The sequence below is a fragment of the Notothenia rossii genome (genome assembly GCF_949606895.1).
Source record: "Notothenia rossii genome assembly, chromosome: 10".
NCBI lineage: Eukaryota > Metazoa > Chordata > Actinopteri > Perciformes > Nototheniidae > Notothenia > Notothenia rossii.
Window position 1 is genome coordinate 25,389,182 of NC_136908.1, and position 20,302 is coordinate 25,409,483.

General features: G+C 39.1%; 1 protein-coding gene across 3 annotated transcripts; it reads right to left on the reverse strand.

Moving 5' to 3' along the window:
• Window positions 1-1,755: 1,755 nt before the first annotated feature.
• On the reverse strand, window positions 1,756-20,186 carry LOC307021061 (sialin). 3 transcript variants are annotated; one of them, XM_079652830.1, is made up of 12 exons: window positions 20,032-20,186; window positions 16,348-16,436; window positions 16,073-16,163; window positions 14,220-14,437; window positions 12,255-12,488; window positions 9,764-9,938; window positions 7,150-7,268; window positions 5,801-5,962; window positions 4,532-4,664; window positions 4,104-4,251; window positions 3,627-3,717; window positions 1,756-2,965 (listed from the first exon to the last, which is right to left on the reverse strand). In XM_079652830.1, the coding sequence occupies exons 3-12, from the start codon at window positions 16,155-16,157 to the stop codon at window positions 2,798-2,800; spliced, it is 1,533 nt and encodes a 510-aa protein (XP_079508956.1). In that variant the 5' UTR covers window positions 16,158-16,163; window positions 16,348-16,436; window positions 20,032-20,186; the 3' UTR covers window positions 1,756-2,797. The 3 variants fall into 3 exon arrangements, with proteins under 3 accessions (XP_079508956.1, XP_079508955.1, XP_079508957.1); XM_079652829.1 differs by lacking the exon at window positions 20,032-20,186 and adding an exon at window positions 18,073-18,259; XM_079652831.1 differs by lacking the exon at window positions 20,032-20,186 and adding an exon at window positions 18,078-18,119.
• Window positions 20,187-20,302: the final 116 nt, after the last annotated feature.

Genomic DNA, 20,302 nt, shown 5'->3' on the forward strand with positions numbered 1-20,302 from the left:
CCCGGACATTTTCCCCAAAACACATTTAGACGCTATCGCAACACAGAAGTACCTTTCAAATCCGATCATTTTTAAGACCTTCTAAATTATATTTAAGACCTTTCTTATTTTTTTGGTCATACTCAAGACCTTTTTAAGGCCTTACATTCAGATTATCAAATTTAAGACTTTTTAAGACCCCGCGGGAACCCTATGTCCAAAACCCTTGGAAGAACGTATTCATTGCATATTGTATTAACAATCCAGTACAAAAAGTATGTAAATGTATGTTTTATGGCAGGGGTGGGGAACCTGCGGCCCCCGGGCCGTATACGGCCCGCGAGACCATTTGGTACGGCCCTCGAGGTAATTCATAAACACACGCAAAGAAGAAAAAAATTAAAGAAATCTAGACCGCAAAAAATTAAACAAGCGAGTGCCTGTTTTTCCTGGCCAAGGTCAGGGTCCTTGAACACAACACGAGCCTAACGTGTCATCACGTGGTATGTCTCGTCTGACAGGGGTGTATTTCTGACGGAGAGCACCAGAACGCCGCTCCGGCACTTCCAAAAATGTCAGTACCCATAAGGAGCCGTACACATGCCGCAGTTTCTGCGTGTCTGTGTCTTTAGTTGAAAGTCCAGTGGCGATCTGTTCTTCTGTCATACTGATCATACAGTCAATAACTTTGTTGTTATTAGCATCTGGTTAGCTAGCTATGCTAACGAATATAAGAAGCTTTTTCTCCAACCAGTGAGGTAAAGGTACATCTTTATATGATCATTATAGTTATTATAAAAAAATAAAAGATAAAGGGGTATAAAATACTATATGACAGCAAAAAACTTGTTATTAATAAACAAGAATACAGTTTGAAAGGGGAGTGATTTGTAAAATATCCATAAAGAAAAAGAAATCTGCTTCCAGTTCTGTTTCATCTGCGTGTTGAGAGATGTATCCAGAGAGCTCCTAATTTTGCTCTCAAAGTGCACCAGATTGATGCTTTTAACTTCAACATTTAAAAAATAATCTTCCCGGGGGAGCATCCTCCCAGACCCCCCTAGAGGAGGTTAGTCCCCCCCCCCCCACACACTTAAATCATGTCCACATGGATAGGAAACTAATTACATTTGCATCTTGTGTCCAAATCTTTCTGTTTTGGTGGTCATGCCACAACCGTGCACCTGAATGCATGCACGATTCATGGTAAGATATCTGGATTGAGAGGTTGCTTTTTCTTTGCACAGCATGAAAGAAATGCCAAATGAATGGGCAGTGATTTTAGTATTTTTAAGCAGAGGTCAATAATTTGTACGGCCCTCGGAGGGTGTTGGAAACATTTAAATGGCCCTTGAGAGGAAAAAGGTTCCCCACCCCTGTTTTATGGTATTAAAAGTCCAAAGGTGGGTCATGAAAACATTCCCACAGCTCAAACACAATATGTGTGATGTACATCTCTGTACATCCTCTGCAGACAAATAAACATTGTGACACAAAAACCTCATCGTGTATCCAAAGGAGCTTTCCTTGTTGGGTGTTTTTCATCCTACAATTGCATATCAGTTTTATAATGCTGATTCTGGTATTTCTTAGAGGCAACACTCTCTAGATCTAAAAAATAAGTATTATGTGTGTTTGTAATCTTGTTGTGTAATGTTATCCTTCATATTTATATATCCGTTTGATTTAGCTTATTTGTATCTATTCATGTATTATATTTACACAAAATTATAATATATATATATTTTCTAAAAGATAAAAAGACAGACACCTCACTCAGATTTCACAGATTTTAGTTTTGCTCTGTAAACAAACTTGATCATTTACCCAATCAAATATTAAGTAAACATATTTGTACATCTCACACATTTTCAACACAGAGAAGTTAAATAAATTATTGCATCTGTTTAAATCATATTTTTACAATCAGAGTGCACTTTTAACAAACGGCACGGGTCAAAGAAAGGATGACAGATTAAAAACACGTCAAATCCACATATTCTTCTATGAAAAATAATTCTATTGGCAAGTCAAAGTTCTTGGCACTTTCTGGAATCTGGACTGGATTATAAAAAACCTCTAGAAAGATCATTTACGTCAAGTAAAAGGCTTTTGGTGTATTATTCTGTGTGGAAAGTGATTATTTTGGTCCGTTTCAAAACAGACACAGCTGTGAACAAAGCAGCTGAAATTACAGGGTTTAAAAGCACTTCATCCTTTTTCGTCATATGTCTGGTTGCTTCATAAAACAAATGGTCCCATTTCATTTACAGCTAAATAAATCTTATAAAATCCCACAGCAAGATCACCCACATTTGTTTTGGTCTCATCTGAGGTGCTGTACAGTTCATGTAATATAAATGCTCATGTGAGTTTTTCCAACAGTATACAGGACAAGTACACAAGTATCCCTGATTCCTAATGTATTAGTAAAGGTAGTGAATATCCAGCAAATCATACTTAAATGTGCATAAAGTTAGATTTTTATGTATAAAACTGCTTTACAATAATTATTGTCTTTGCTGGGTTTATAGTACAAAAGATTTCAAATGCTCACCTGAGAATACATGTTCTAAAATAGTATTGATAAAAGTTCTCCATTAAACTATCCTGGTCAACCATTAAATGTTGTCAGTAAAGATTCCATTCTTCATAGTTGTGAAGTGAGTATTGCATTCCTATATTTTGTATACATTGAGAGAGTAGAACTCTATATCTGTTTTTCTGGGTTAAAATGTACCCAACAGTCTTTCAAAGCTGTACTGCGTGTGCCCCTTTTGTTTGTGTTGTTGTTTGTATTGCTCTGAGTGTTTATGTTTTATGTAGAGATAGACCTGCTCCTTTCTTTCTCGATCTCTGCTCTCTCGTCCTCAGTATTGGCCCACGGCTGGATCTTCCCGCTGCCAAATATGGTGTAGACGAGAGCCCCCCCCATGTTGATCCCCGCTGCCACCCAGAACACCTTCATCCAGCCCGCCATGGTGTGCTGACAACCACAGAAGAAGAGATGCATCACCAAATGTATTCCAATACCACTAATTACCTGTGGTCAGTAACATATTCCAACTATCACAATAGTCCTATAACCTGATTATAACATTGGGATTACCTTAAAACCAAAAATAAAATAAATATAAGAGTAATGTTATTTCACAGAAGAAATCAGAAAAGATGAACAGGACAGTGCCTTCTAGTTGCGAAAATGCTGTAATCACTTAAGGATTTAAAAAATAAATGTATATATACAAACTATAACTGAAAATAATGAACTTTAATATCTGTATTCTTTTTATTTAGAATTGTGTTAAAAAAATATATATATAAAAGTATAATATATTAGTTAAAGGGGGCATTTTCTGCATTGAGTACTTTAACTTTTAAACTTTGAATGCCTACATATTTAAAAAACATTGTACTCTATATATATTTATAATTAGTAAAAGATTTTAACCGGTCAAATATTAGCACAGTTCTAAGTTTAGGTATAAAAAGCCTATATTGAATATAGCCTTTTTCTTAAAAATACGATTAAATGTGACATTTCTCTTCATGTCTCTCGTTCCCACCCAATATATAAATATATATACATTTACAATATTATATATGGTAACTTAAGTAACTTTATGACTATTTATTTCAAGACTTACACCCTCAGTGAAGTATCCTGTAACAATGGGCGCCAGGACTCCAGGAATGGTCCCGAAAGTGTTGCTGATTCCCATAAGGAATCCTGCATACCTGCAAAGACAGTGAAAGAGCAAGTCGTTATCAGCCTGAAATGTTATATTTTCCATACAGCCAGATTATATTTATTACAGTTAATTTATCACACATACGGTATGTACGTTTGTGAGTAAGCTGGAACGAAACTGGAATATTTAACAGAGACTTACTTGGCAACCGTTCTGATAATTCATTCTTCAAGTACAAACCAGTTATATAAAAGATTCCAAATAAACAAAGTCTCTTTAAATAATATGTATACAAGGAGGGAACTTGGATTTTAGCCTTTGAAGAAGAAAACCTATATAACACACTGCAGAAACGCATATGAGGGCCCCTTAAAACTGAGGTGTAAATGGCTGAATTAGGGAGAAGTGAAGGTGTAGGTCAGTAACACCCACCGTGGAGCGATGTCTATCTGGTTGATGTAGACCCCGGGGGCGGTGAAGCCTCCAAGGGTGGTGGAGAGCGTGAGGAAGGTGACGGCGAGGATATGGTTGCAGCCGGAGAAACTCACAGCCACGAGGAAAGCTGCCGGGAGCATCAGACCTGCACCAGGAGGGAGTCAGGAGAGGAAGGAAACCCAGTACAGGCTCAGAAAACATCACTGGGGTTACTGGTTCTGTCTTTTTAATATTTGGATTTGACCAGAGGTGGAATGGAGCTAAAGTCCCCTGCTTAATTTAAAGTTTGTAGGTACTTTTATCTAATCAATCTTAAAGCTTTAGTTTCTTAACTAAATAGTTGCAATTAAAAAGAGTGCACAGTGCATCCATACATTCATATGTGAACTACACATGAGCGATCTGAGAGGAAAAGTGTCTTTTACCTAATAGTGTGAAGAGCTTGCGTACGACGGTGACGCTGAACACCTCCCTCTCGATGAGGCTGTCTGCCACCACGCCCGACAGCATCGACATCAGCCAGCCCCCGAGGTACGGCAGAGCGGACAGGAAACCATTCTGGAGCCAGACAGAGACATTACATCAGTGTTCAGCGGAGGGTTTGATAGTAAAGCAAGCATGTTTGTCTTTCTCAAGTATCAAGAGATGTGCATGTAAGTGTTCAGAAACAGAGACAACAAGGTGAGGACACCTGGGAAATGATTAAAAAAAGAGCTTCAAGAACACATTTATTGTCTTTCTTGCTGAGAGTTAGATAAGAAGATTGATACCACCCTCTCAGCCAGCAACTTGGTCGCTTATCTTAGCTTAGCATTAAGACTGTAAACAGGGGAAAACAGCCAGCACCAGGACGGAGCTGCCATCCATGGAGGACCTCTACACCCAGCGGCTCAGGTAGAAAGATTATCAAAGACCCCCATCACCCCAGCCACAAACTGCTCTGTCTGCTGCCGTCTGGCAGGCGGTGCCGCAGCATCAGGGCTAAAACCACCAGACTCAGGGACAGTTTCATCCCACAGGCCATAAGACTATTAAACACCTGAACTTGCACTGTTTTTATGTTGTTATTTAAATATTTGAGTAAATTGCACTATTGAGGAACCTGTGATCTCAGTTCTTCATACATTAAGTAATTACACCGTAGTTGTGTACATGTTATGAAAATAAACCTTTGAATCTTGATCACTGACTAAGGTATACAAAATCTGCACTTATTTGGAAAAAAATAAGTTTCCCCCCTAACACTTTATTATATATGATAAATGTTTTCTTTTTTTAAACATGAATAATGATAAATATAAAAAACATAATGACTTATTTTTAATATATATCGGTTTTTATTTTACTCATGTACATTTACCTACCCTGAAACCTACCCACATAATACATGTGACTTATCGCGCTATAAGCATTTCTAAAGCCCAATAATTGATAAGTTTAAAGTGGAGATTGTAATTACTTTGCTCAAGCTCAGTTATAAACTGGGCTGAGTGCTAGAAAACATCTAGCATTGATTAAAATCCGAAGAGAAGCATCATATTTGTACTTTTGGAATGGGCAAGCTATGTTTCGTTTTAGTAAAACACACAACATTTTCAGTAAAGAAGGGTCCCTGACACGATAAAGCGCTATTTAAAGGAATTTTTTTATAGTTTATTAATATGAAATGGAAGAACAATTAATGGAAAGCTCACCGATTTGAGGTCAAAGTGCATGACATTGTCCATGTAGGTGGGCAGGGAGGTGAGCAGGGTGTAGTAGGACCAGTTGGAACACATCTGGGTGATGATGATGGCCCACAGAGGGACCGACATGGACATGGACAGCAGGGGCATGGACCAGCCATGACCTGTACCCTGCACACGCATCACACATCCTCAGACAACACTTCAGACAGTCAATAATGTCCACAACAAACCATTAGTTATCATTGATATCATGATCAGTGGCGGGTAGAGAAAACTAAAAAACTGTACTCAAGTAAAAGTATTGTTGCTTTATCATTATATTGATCAAGGTAGAAGTATCTTATGTCCTGCTGTCGAACAACTGCTGTGGGATCAGCTAAATATAAAAGCTGTTTATAGCTATATGTATGAATGAAAGTCTTAGTCTACACACATTTAAAAGGTTAAGGCCAATGTAAAAGAGTAAATGCACACACTTTTTTATGTTAATGAAATCAAGTGTGTGGGTTTGAACTGTGAACAATAAAAACATGAATGAACAGATTTAAAGAGAAGGGACATTTACAGGCATATTACATAAATGTGTCGATATGGAAGATTTCATTAAGTAAAAAAAGAGAAGAAATATTCTGACAGAATGACAGCTGAGGGAAGAGGAAGTATGGAGAAGAGAAAGAGGAAGTTTCATAAGGAACCTAACAACATTTCACTGCAAGCTGAACAAGTCTCAAAATGGGGTACAAGTGTGTGGGACAAGGTATTGTCATAAACCTAAAGTAAATGAAATTGATATTATTTAAGGAAATCTAAAACGGTTTAAAAACAATGTAACATCTCAAATATAATTAATTTAATTTGAGTTTTTCTTAAGTTATTTATCAAAAATTAAAGGTGACAGCTTGGATTTATGTCACCTTCTGTGGCATTTAACCACAGGACTTGGTGATGATATGCTGCAAATGCTTCACATGACTCACTCTTATAGTGGATCAAAAGCTTGGGTCTGATGTTAATCAACTTGCGTTGGTTTCTTCTAGCTGTGGTAGTTAAAGAGGACCTAAATTAATCAATTCATCCAAAACTCCCTTTCAGACTAACAGCTGCACGTCATTTTCTTCTTCCATAGTGGCAATACTGGGACATTACCAGTGGACTCATAGTAATATTTGTTGCATTTAAATCCCCAGAGGAGCTACCATAAAGCAGAGCATGTCATTGTTCACCATGCTCTCATTTAACATATTATAAACAAATACATATTTTGTCATTTCTAATCTCTACGGCTTTCTTTCTACCAAAATTGTAGGGCAATATTGAGAAAGTTAGCTGTAAATAAAACATTCTTTCACGCGCACCTGAGATCCAATGGATTTTATGATGTAATCTCTCTCCTCCTTGCTGATTCGACAGTGGGTGCGAGGGTCATCAGATACGAAGATGAACCAGACAACTGTCCAGAGGCAACCAGCACCACCTGAGGGAAAGAGAAAGAAGGTTTGATTGGATATAGTAATGAATAAATAAAGCAGGGTTGACAGTGAAGGCCTGGGGCCGTATTCACAAAGCATTTTATCTTATCGCTAGGAGTGCTCCTAACTCGCGCTAAAACATTTTACGTAGGAGTTTTTTCTTAAAAGTTATTCACAAAGCCGCTGAGACCTACTCATACTAAGGATAAATCACTAAGAGTGAACTAAGAGTGACGCGCCGTTGCTATGGATTACGTCGATTCTCGTGCATGAGTTTAGAAGCGGTCAGTACGGTGATTGGTTGTTCAGAGCAGGCGGTCTCGCTGAAACTCATCCGCAACATCCCACAAACGAGCCCACTAAATCACCGAAAAACAAGGAAATAGCCTAGGCTAGAAATGTATTCCTATCAAATAGTTATGGACAGTGCAGTTAGCAGAATAAACGCATGATGACAAGTTTGTGCAGACCACGATAATGACGTTGTATATGCACGTTAAGAGAGAGCAAACAATAAAAATACGTAAATTGCATTAAATCAAGGAGGCAATTACAAGCACCCTGCAAACTATTATCCAATGAGCATATTTCCAGCACTTAAACACGTTCAATAACAGCCCATACCGCCGTTCAAGTCCCCCTATCATGATGAATGAAAACAATCTGCGTGTTGATGGAATGTACTTTCTTTCTATTGACGAACACGTCCTCATCTTTTGATGGCGCAATTATTTTTATGTCAATAGCACCGACCACACCGGGCATACCTGCAATTGCCATGAAGTTGGCTTTGATCCTGTGTAGTTGTTGATTGTCCAAAGGAAACCGGATAAACTGTTGGATGATATGTGGTCTAGAGAGCGCGTTGATGGTTTGGTTTATGGCACGGCTGACTGATGGTTGCGATATTCCTGAATCGTCGGCATTGCAAAGTTGCATTTTCCCACATTGCTAAATATCGTAGTGTTGCCAAACATTTTATTTCCGGACTAATCGGGTTATTCCTGTTAGTCGTGGATGTTATTGCATACTGCACTAATTCCACAACAAGTTTGATACCCTCACGATTTAGCCTATATCCCTTGATCAATTCACAGTCTTCCATTGTCTCCAAAACATTTCGTCTCGCAGCCATTTTTAGATTCTTTGTGAATAGGTCTTACTGAGTTAGGAGTCCTCTCGAGGACTTTTAAGCTCTCCTAAACTTAGGTGCTACTTTTAGGCCTAAAATACTTTGTGAATTGCTCTTAGTGAATACAATTAGGAGTCCTAAACTTAAGACTGACACGCCCATTATGTTTAGGAGTTTCTCCTAAATTCGCCAGTTAGGAGCTACTTTTAGCCCTAAGATCCTTTGTGAATACGGGCCCTGATGTCATAACAAAATCAAACGGCTCTAAAGGTATTGTTGAAGAAGCTGTCAGCAAATAGAGATGTTTGACAAAACAATGTGTACTGGCCATTTTTCAACAAAAACAAAAAAACAACTATTGGAAAATGATATCATTAAAGGGGCTTTATTATGCTTTTTTGGGTGTTCCCTTTCTGCAAAGGCTTAAATCCCTGTGTCTCCTCCAGAGGGAGTTTCTCTCCCAAACACTTTTGTTCTTCCCACCCACCCCATCCCGCCGGAACTGGACTCCTTTGTTTACTTCCGTAAGATAATTACATCACTGGGTGTTTCTCAATGTCGAGTAAAGCTGCTCCAGAGCCACTATTTCAAGCATACTACGTCATCGAGTGCCGTCGAAGGACTGCTCCAATGTCCAGCGTACTTGGAATTCTACCGAGCCAGGCGTACTTCGTAGCGAGACATTTCGAGGCTGCACATGTGTAGACTCCGGTCTTAAAATCCCCACAATGCTTTGAGCACGGACCAATTTCCCCAAATCTGTGGCGGAAAATGTAAAGCGGGGCCTCTCATATGACGCACACCTGCTAGCCTGTTCCACTCTTCGTTTTCCAAATGCCAGGAAGTATTCTTGCCTAGCTTCTGAAGCAAGACGCTCGGAAGACATGTGCTACCAAGCAAGCGTACTCGACATTTTGAAACACCCACTATGTAACACTCACGCTTCTATTGGCTAGCGCTCTGACACATTGTACATGACAGGCTAAGGGGCGGGATATCTCTAAGTTGTTGAACAATCACAACAGAGCTGGACAGCTAACCAATCAGAGCAGACTGGGCTCTGGTTTCAGACAGAGGGTGAAAAGAGGTGCTGCAGCACAGGCAGTATGAGAACAATACCTTTTTGAACATTAAAGCATGGAATCATATTACAGTACAGCTGTTAACGTGTTTGCATGAAGGTAAAACGTCACTTCTCATTTGATTGCTAGTGTTTAACCAGACACCGCTTAGCGTTCTAAAAATATGTAACTGATTACAGCGTTTTTGCATTAACCGTTTTGTTCAGCATCTACCACCATGGCATCTTTCCTGTGAGAGACTATGTTTTAAGAAAAGTGTGTGACTGTGTTTGGTTCCCGTGCTCACCACAGAGGTAGAAGACAGCGGGCCAGCCTAAGCTTTGGGAGATGAGGCCGGTGAGAGGCAGAACAATGAAGGCCCCAAAGTTTCCCCCAGACCCCGACAGGGTTATCAGGCGAGAGCGCTCCAGAGGAGGGGCCCAGCGAGCCCACATCGACATCATGGCCGGGAACGTCACTCCCTGAAGGGACATGAGGGAGACGGAAGAGAGGGAGAAAGCAGAGAGAGAGAGAGAGACAGCAGAGAGAGAGAGACACAGCAGAGAAAGAGAGACAGCAGAGAGAGAGAGACAGCAGAGAGGGAGAGACAGCAGAGAGGGAGACGGCAGAGAGGGAGACAGCAGAGAGAGAGAGACGGCAGAGAGGGAGACGGCAGAGAGAGAGAGAGAGACAGCAGAGAGAGAGAGACAGCAGAGAGAGAGAGACAGCAGAGAGAGAGAGACAGCAGAGAGGGAGACAGCAGAGAGGGAGACGGATTAGAACATATTTTTGTTCATACCAAATATGGACGATTAGCAATAAAAGGTTACAGATGTCTCCTGCGCAAAAATACTTCACTTTGTTTATTTTACCAGCTGATCAGGGTGAATTGATGCAATGCTAGCTCCGCCCCCTGCACGTCTTGGGTGCTAGGTTTGTTTCATCCCAAATATTAAATGACTGTTGGTTCACAAGAGTCACTGCGTAAATGAATTCTGGATTATGTTAAAATAACTTGACATAATGGGCAATAAAAGCAATTTTTAAAACCTTCCAGGTTCTTTATTTTACTTTTTTTAAATTCTGTAATCAAGAAAATAATCAGCATATGAATCAATAAATAAAATGTGTTAGTTGTAGCTCAGGGGCCGTATTCACAAAGCATTTTATCTTACCGCTAGGAGTGCTCCTAACTCGCGCTAAAACATTTTACGTAGGAGTTTTTTCTTAAAAGTTATTCACAAAGCCGCTGAGACCTACTCATACTAAGGATAAATCACTAAGAGTGAACTAAGAGTGACGCGCCGTTGCTATGGATTACGTCGATTCTCGTGCATGAGTTTAGAAGCGGTCAGTACGGTGATTGGTTGTTCAGAGCAGGCGGTCTCGGTGAAACTCATCCGCAACATCCCACAAACGAGCCCACTAAATCACCGAAAAACAAGGAAATAGCCTAGGCTAGAAATGTATTCCTATCAAATAGTTATGGACAGTGCAGTTAGCAGAATACACGCATGATGAAAAGTTTGTGCAGACCACGATAATGACGTTGTATATGCACGTTAAAGAGAGAGAGCAAACAATAAAAATACGTAAATTGCATTAAATCAAGGAGGCAATTAAAAGCACCCTGCAAACTATTATCCAATGAGCATATTTCCAGCACTTAAACACGTTCAATAACAGCCCATACCGCCGTTCAAGTCCCCCTATCATGATGAATGAAAACAATCTGCGTGTTTTTGGAATGTACTTTCTTTCTATTGACGAACACATCCTCATCTTTTGATGGCGCAATTATTTTTATGTGCGTCCCGTCAATAGCACCGACCACACCGGGCATACCTGCAATTGCCATGAAGTTGGCTTTGATCCTGTGTAGTTGTTGATTGTCCAAAGGACACCAGATAAACTGTTGGATGATATGTGGTCTAGAGAGCGCGTTGATGGTTTGGTTTATGGCACGGCTGACTGATGGTTGCGATATTCCTAAATCGTCGGCATTGCAAAGTTGCATTTTCCCTGTTGCTAAATATCGTAGTGTTGCCAAACATTTTATTTCCGGACTAATAGGGTTATTCCTGTTAGTCGGGGATGTTATTGCATCCCGCACTAATTCCAAAACAAGTTTGATACCCTCACGATTTAGCCTATATCTCTTGATCAATTCACAGTCTTCCATTGTCTCCAAAACATTTCGTCTCGCAGCCATTTTCAGATTCTTTGTGAATAGGTCTTACTGAGTTAGGAGTCCTCTCGAGGACTTTTAAGCTCTCCTAAACTTAGGTGCTACTTTTAGGCCTAAAATACTTTTTGAATTGCTCTTAGTGAATAAAATTAGGAGTCCTAAATTTAAGACTGACACGCCCATTATGTTTAGGAGTTTCTCCTAAATTCGCCAGTTAGGAGCTACTTTTAGCCCTAAGATCCTTTGTGAATACGGCCCCTGGTGTACAATCAACTTAAACTTAAAAAGGGAAAAATGATTTTCTCTCAATCACAAACTGTTCACACAACTATTGAAATAATATGTTGTTTACAAGGATTACAATAAGAAAAGGCTTTTAAAGAATTAGCTTTACTATTACAAGTACCTTTTTGTAAAGGTAGTTAAATATACTGTGTGGTTCAACTGGTGTGGTGAAGCCTTTATCATAGACAATTCATCTAAAAGCATGGGCCAAGTAAGAACCCATTACATGTTGGAGAAGACCCTGGTTATAAATTAGAAGTACATAGACAGAAACGTTACACACTTCCTATGCTACAGCCACCTGTGCTCAGCTCCTCACTCTCACCTCCCCGAAGCCCTCCAGCGCTCGTAGTGCAAACAGCCAGTGGGACCCCATCTGAGCAGCCAGAGGGGTGAGCAGCGTGAGGAAGGCAGTGACCAGCACCCCGACACCCAGGAAGATACTCCCCCCATAGTGACCCGACAGGTAGCCCCCCGGGATCTGTGTGCACAGGTATCCGAAGAAGAAGGCCCCCAGCAGCCAGCCCTGAGTCTCCGAGTCCCAGGGGTACTGGGGGATCTGGGAGAGGAGGAAGGGAGGGTGTATTGGGGAGGCATTAGACTCTGTTGACAGGCCACACACTCTCTTAATATGATGTTTACCCTCCAGGCAAAGGTGGTCCACTTCCAAGTGTGTGATAGAAGTTGTATACAATATGTATTTGTTTTAAATGTGTAAGTTATTGTCTTTTTTACATTTAAAGCTTCCATTGAGGTTTTTTGGATATTAGATGTAGTCATCAGCGGAAAACAAAAAAATAAAAATGTATTAAATAAAAAAGCTTCAGTTTGAATGAAAAGATTAATTGGATGAAATTAGTACTTTTTATTAATAACAGGACAAACACAAACACATTTGTTTCGAAGCAAGGTCTTAATATTTGACAAGAGTAAAACATTTTGGGAATTTTGGTAATCATTACATAAAACTTTTTCAAAACAGGTTGACTTTTGGATGTTTGTATCGTTTTTGCATAAAAAAACAATCCTACAAGCCGCCACCACGTAATATTAGCCTGCAACTTTGCAAAATATTGAATTAAACAATGAAAAAAATTGTAATCTGGAAAATGTATATTTAATTCATTTTGAAGTCATTAGCTTCCTCTCTAGTTACTCTTTTTATCGACTGCAAATCTGACTGAATAATGTACTTTTCAGAGAGGTTATGACTTTCCTTACTTAATTCAAACAAAACATACACTCTGACTAACTAACTGATACCATGTCATCTTGTTTACCAATGTTTTGTTCCAGACTACTCACGTGTTGTTATTGTTGGTCACATGATAATGAGTGGAAGTGGAGATGCATTCATGTATTTATATAATGTAGGAAATACACTGCCGTCCAAAAATAAAGTCACCAACTGGATTTAACTAAGCCAATCTATAAGAGCCTTCAATTTGATAATTACTGCAGTGATGAAAATGTTTCAGCCTGCAACAAGTTATTTAACCCCAGCTGTTGCGGTCTCATTTCTTAAACCACCATGTCAGAAGAAGACATATCCTGTGGTCGTGGAGAGGATGTTAATCAGTTTCAGAAGGGTCAGATTATTGGCCTGCATCAACCAATGAACACAACCATCATAAGGAGATTGTTGAAACTAATAAATCACTAAATCAGTGAATCCAGACGTACCCTCTTCCAGAGTGATGGGCGCATCAGGGTAAGAAGAGACGCGGATGAAGTGATGTACCCATCATGCCTAGGGCCTACCGCACAGGCCTGTTGGGGCAGTGTTAGGATCTTGGGTTGCTGCAGTTGGTCAGGTTCAGCAACGTTATGTTCCCAAAGAATGAGGTCAGCTGATTACCTGAATATATTGAATGACCAGGTCTTTTCATCAATTGAGTTTTTCTTCCCTGATGGCACGGCCATATTCCAAAATGACAATGCCAGGATTCCTTGGGCTCATATTGTGAATGAGTGGTTCAGGGAGCATGAGACATCCTTTACAAATGGATTGGCCCCACAGAGTCCAGACCTCAGCCCCATTGAGAATCTTTGGGATGTGCTGAAGAAGACTCGGTGCGACCCATCATCAATACAAGATCTCGGCAGAAAGTTAATGCAACTCTGGACAGAAATACATTTTGTGACATTGCAGCAGCTTGTCTAAATGGTGCCACGGCGACTGCATCCCGTAATCAAAGCTAAAGAAGGCCCAACTAAATATTAGAGTGTGTCTTTTTCTTTTGGACGGGCAGTGTATAATGTGTATTGTATGTATGGGATTGACTGTTACCCCTGCAGGTTGATGGAAAGAGTCGCTGCTGTTGTCCCCCCCGGGTGGCAGTGGACAGGCAGAGACCACCGAGCTGTTCAGGGCTGGTTTGGGTTCAGTAGTATTCACCATGGCTACCATGGCAACACTGAGGTTGACACGGAGCCCGTAGACCACGGAGAACCCACAGAACATCAGGAAGGCCAGGTTGAGGCGCGCCGAGCAGCACTGAGGAGGAACTGAGCACACAGAACATACAACAAAGATTCTTACATGAAGGGAGGACTGTGAGAACAGAGTCACTGTGAAAACCATTTAAAATGATTCAGATCCATTTTGACTTTCGCTTCTTTTATCTATTGAGAAGGTTATCTTACTTTTTTTTAAAGAACTATATCTTAAGCTAAAATATAACAAATCAGAAAACAAGCTCCGGTATTACAAGATGGTATTGTGCTGGTTTTTAAGATAATGACACTCACCTATATATAATATTTAAAATAACTAACATTTTAACAGCATTTGATGTTAAATTGATATCTAGTTAATCGCATTGGCATTGCATTTGACGTGTGTAGCCAGAGCACACTTACTTTTAGGAAAGACAATCAATCAACAAAAATTGAATTCAATGACAATTTAGGTTAAAAGAAAAACTAAAGCTAAGTAAATAATAATATAAATATTCATAAAATAAGTAAACAAATGAGTGATGACTTCTTGACATGACTTCTTATGTTTATATTATATTAATTGTTTTTATCTTTATTTGGCAGATTACTTAAATAATATATTATGTTTATATATCTTATTTTCTCCTTTATTCCACATTTGAATTTCTTTATTATACTCTAATGGAACAACTGTCATTAAAACCAGTGTTCCTGATGAATCTACTTATGACACAAAAACATTACACACTTTAAATGCAATGTTTAAACAAAGCAGTAAATGCAGCTTAAAGGTAGACACTCAGCTACCCCAGTTTCCTGCAGCATCATCACTTTTCCTGCAGTCTCTTGATGGTCAGCTGCCTCATAAAACCTTTCTAAATATATATATATATATATATATATAATATCATTGTAGTCTTAAATATAATTGCCGCAAATGTTCATTTGAATTTGTTTCTTTTAAACATTGGATAAATAAAGTATATATCATCTATCTATCTTATTCTTAGTATTGCCTAAATTATGTTTATGCCTGTGGCTTCTTGACCTCTCCTGACTATTTTATAATTTTTTCACTTTCTGAATTGTATGCAGTGTTATGTGTGTGCAAGTAAAAAATAGTGAAAATGTGTCAATTTATCTTAGGTTAAAGGTGGGGTAGGTCATTTAGGAGAAACCAACTCTAGTGAACTAGAATTTGAAAATACACGGCCGGAAAAGAATCTGCCACTTCCTTACAGAGCCAACACACACAAAACCGAACGCGCACATGACCAATGAGGGCACGAGATAAGTTTGTGCACAGATGGAAGGCTGACAGGCAGGTAGGCCATCCAGTTATTTTAGCCGGGCCGGCTCAAATGATTGGTCGTGCTTTTTACAGTACTACGGCTTCCACAGATGACATTTTTGTATGGATTTGTTGTCAAAGCACTTCAGATATTCATTGCTATTGGGATGTTAAGAGCATTCCATGGAATATAACAAAAAGCGTATCTCGAGCCGGTTTCTCAAACTTACCTACCCCACCTTTAACATAATAGTCAAATGTAGTTGTTTGCTTGGACTTCTGCTGGGACAAAATGTACAGACCAAACGATAAAACAATACAACGACAGGCAGTTTAATTGATAATGAAGATAATTGCTGGGTGCAGCCGTAATGAATACACATTCTAAGTGCTGTAAAAGATACACATACTTGGATCATTGTCGATGAGGGGTTCAGTGTCCTCGCCTTCGTCCAAAGGGGCCGTGTTGATGGAGTTGTCATTGGGTAGCGGCATGGCACTCTGGAAATATTAAGTGGGTAAAAGGATGTCTGTGAGCATTGGTGGCCACGCAACCTGCTGAATGGAAGATGTTAGTCGTTTAAAAACAACAATGACGCACAACTGGGAAGTGAGAAAAGCACATGACTCAGACGAATCAATACAAGAACACAACACATACAAGCCTCACCAAACATGATCTTACCAGAGTTACTGATGCTCGGGATGGATTCACTGCAGAGGGAGAGTGATGATGGAGCTCAGCATGAGTTTGTCTCTTTATTAAACTGGAACCTGTGAACAAAAAATAAAAGGTCACATTACAACAGAATACACTTTGGTTCTTCTATCGTCAAAACATCTCATTTTCGATAGAGTTGCAAAGATTATTCGACCTTATGAATAAAATCAATTCATTGCTAAAGTAATTTATTCGCTAAAATTGCAGGTAAAACTGTTTTCAACCTCTGCAATATGAAAATGTTCAACCTTTTCTCAATTTGATATCATTTTAAAGTGGACACCAAGACATTTAAAGACATCCGAATCAGCCTTTTTCTGTCATTTTATACAGAGTACATATTGATAATCAGTTAATCTAGAAAATGATCGCTTTATCATTACAATAATACCTACCCGATGTACCTATTGCTCACTATATATAAAATAATTATATTCAGTCATTCTTTCATTCATTCTTAAAAATAAATAAAAATGCCGGATGTATGTAGGTTCCTACTTCCTAAATGTTTTTGTTGTGACCTGGCTCAAAAGGCCACAACAAAGAGGAGACACACCATATCAACGGTTTAACAAAATATGTTTATTAAAGCAAGTGGTTCAAATTAGCCAAATTAATTAAGTGCAAACAAGTAACACATGAGGTGGGGATGTCAGTGGTAGGGATGTTACGTATTGCGCCGAGGCTTCGGAGCGTGTGTCGAGTAATCCCCGAAGCTTTTTGTGAAGCATGTATCGAGGCTTGTATCGTTTTGGGCCAGTGACGTCATCGATGACAAACGAAGCCTCGCTGCCTGTCGATACCACGTGACTGCTTCAGGAAGCGATTCAGATCGGTTGAACCACAACGCTCATAATACCCATGGATGTATAATAAGAACGATATTACCCCTCCTGTACCCGGGCCCGCTGGTGACACGATGGAATTAAAAGAGCTCAGAACCTCACTTATATAGAGGTCGAGGTCGGAACATGTCATAAGTATAAATAGATACAAGCATACATAAATGTAGGAAAAAAACATGAATGAATAAATATGTTTCAGTGTTTTCAGGGAGATTCAGCGTGTCTGCTGTGTCTCAGCAGGAAAGCAGTTGACTCACGTCCGAATGATCCCTGGTTCAACGACTCGTCATTACGTCTTTTTTGCCGTTTATAAAAGCTACAGCTAAATTAGATAATGTAGTTAATAAATGTATTCTTTGATATGGTTTAGCCTTTCTCAGGCTACAACATGGTTAAGTTTATGAATAGTAGTAAGGAATACAAATCCCTATTTGCAATGTTTACCAGCTTCCTTTGGCCTTTCAATCACAATCAACTGGAATAAAAACAATATTGTTAACATGAACATGTGATTTAATGTTCGTTGTTTAGAGTTATTCTAAGGCTTTTCTCATTGGGAACTCGGTATGAGATAGAGCACACTGTTCAGATGCCAATCTGCCTGTTTTACACACTTTGACCAACAGGGGGTTTGTGTTCAAATCAAATGAAGTCCATGATGAAGTCTCATGAGATGAACCCTTTTGCGAACCAATTGGCTGGAAAGCTTCATAAGGCTTCATCTCGCCATCACTAGTCAGTGGTATCAGTTGTGTAAATGCAGGGTGAGGATTGCATGGACATGTATGAGTGTGAGAGTGTCGAAGTGCACAAAGTGAAGCAACTGCGAAAACTCATAACATACTCAACCGAAACCAGGTGCCTGTAGGGGAAAGCAGAGGGCAGACAGAGAGGAGCAGAGGCTTTAAATAGCTGCAGGGCACCAGACCCAGGTGCCCTGAGTTACTGCAATCAAGGCAATCAAGACAGCACAGACAGCACAGCCACACCCTCTCTAGATGAACCCACAGGGGCATCACATCCGGATTGATGTTTTTTTACATTTTTTAAGTATGTTTGAATATACTTGGGTTTGGGGATTGTTGGTTGGATTGAAATTGTAATATTAAGTCACTTTTGACTTTATAAGTCATTTTCACAGACATTTAGACAAATCTTAAAAATAATTAAAAATAATAAATAATCAGCACGTTGATCAAGAATAAGACACATTATTAGTTGCAGGTCTAATAGAGTGAAAGTAATTAAAAAAGTAATAAAATAGCTGCTATAAGTGATATGAGGTAGATTTGTCTAATAAGGTAAACATTTTTTTAGGTCAGAATGTAATCGCTGAGTCGTTATTGTGAGTTTCACTTCCCGCTCAAACTTGCTGCTGTCAAGATTTAAAAAGGCAATGAAGTGTTGACTCATGATGCTGTTATTTAGGAACTGATGATGAAAAAATACTACAGAGCTTGTTAATGCATTTTCTGAAAGATAAAAAAAAAGGTTTTTGGGTCTGGAGCTGAGTTACATAGCACTAAGAGCGAGGTGAAGATTTCTCAAGAGAGTGGATAAACAGTTATCACACTCAATAACAGGATGGGATTGTCTGAAGCAGCTGATCTGAGGTCATCACAACAATAAACACTGAGATTGATGCTGTATAAACATTATCACTACAGTTTCATCTCATTGAATTTCCCATTCCGAATCACTGCTTAACATCTGATCTGAGAGATGTGTCAACTACCTAAAACGGCTTACTGCTTCTGAACACAATGTGTTACTCAGCACATAGCAGGCAAACACTGGAGACATACACCAAGTGTCATCACTCATTTAGCCTCAAACATACTAATCACAATTTCTTCAAATTGCATGAACAACTCCAACATTTAAATATATCCACTTAAACATCACAATTATTTGATTATGCAGATGATGCCATTTATTTTCTGACTTTCAAAGTTGTTTTCTCATTTGTCTTACTTTTGTTTAAACAGTTGGACCCAGTTGTGCTGGAGATGCATATGTCTGTATTAGGATTCGTCCTGATTTATCCCTGAAGAATACTGTTTATCAGATTTACTATCATTGATTTTAAGATGTCACTGCTACCCCTTATAAAGCACAGTGGAAACCCTTATATTAACACTGTTATAAATTCTACTTCCAAGACACACTTTCATAGATTTTTTCTCCCATTTCTTTATTATGTTATCCTTTAATTTCAATGGATGTTTTTGCTGGACTGTTTCATTTTTGTTGTTGTATTTTCTGTGTATTTGAGGGCAATTTGTAGAAAAATAATTCAAATGTTTGATACAAATAAAGTTTATTTGTATTATTAAATGTTAGTATTTACTCTGCCAAAATGATGTTGTTGTTGTTGTAGCAATGTTGTATGCATTCCATAGCATATTTGACCATGTGACCCATGGCTGTGATTGTGCAGCTATGTTTGTGTCATCGCTCATGAGATAAACAGCCCAACTATCTGAAACAATGATTGTATTATGCAATATAAACTGTCTTTGTTATTTGTTGGCATGCTTTTGCGGTTTACTATCTTTGTCTGGACCCCAGGAAGCTGATGCTCTTAGTCAGGTAATGAAAATCAAAAAAATCCTAATGTCTGTTTTGTGCCAAGTATCAGACATACACAGATACACAGAAACTCATGTTACACAGGTCAGTGAGCATTAACACAAGACCACATCCCTGAACATGCTAGGTAAGTGTTGACTACAGCATAGTTTAGTTATAACTGATGTTTATTACTTTTATTACAATGACTATTTCGTGAAATACATCTTACCTTGTGAGGGTTTTCAAAGCATTGACAATCGATTAAGGCAGCCTGAACGTTACAGAAAATGAAACATACAATGTATCATGTCCATTTTGCCATAATCTCAGCCGGCGAGACAACAAATGAACCGTGTTGCTGTTTTTCCCCACTGGCAGTCACATGACGAGGCAGCCCAGATCTATAAAACAATGGACTGGCTAGCTACACCTGTTTTATCACTGTTCACAGCAGAGCCCTTATGATCTATAGATCTGTTGTACGGATGTGACGTAAGGGC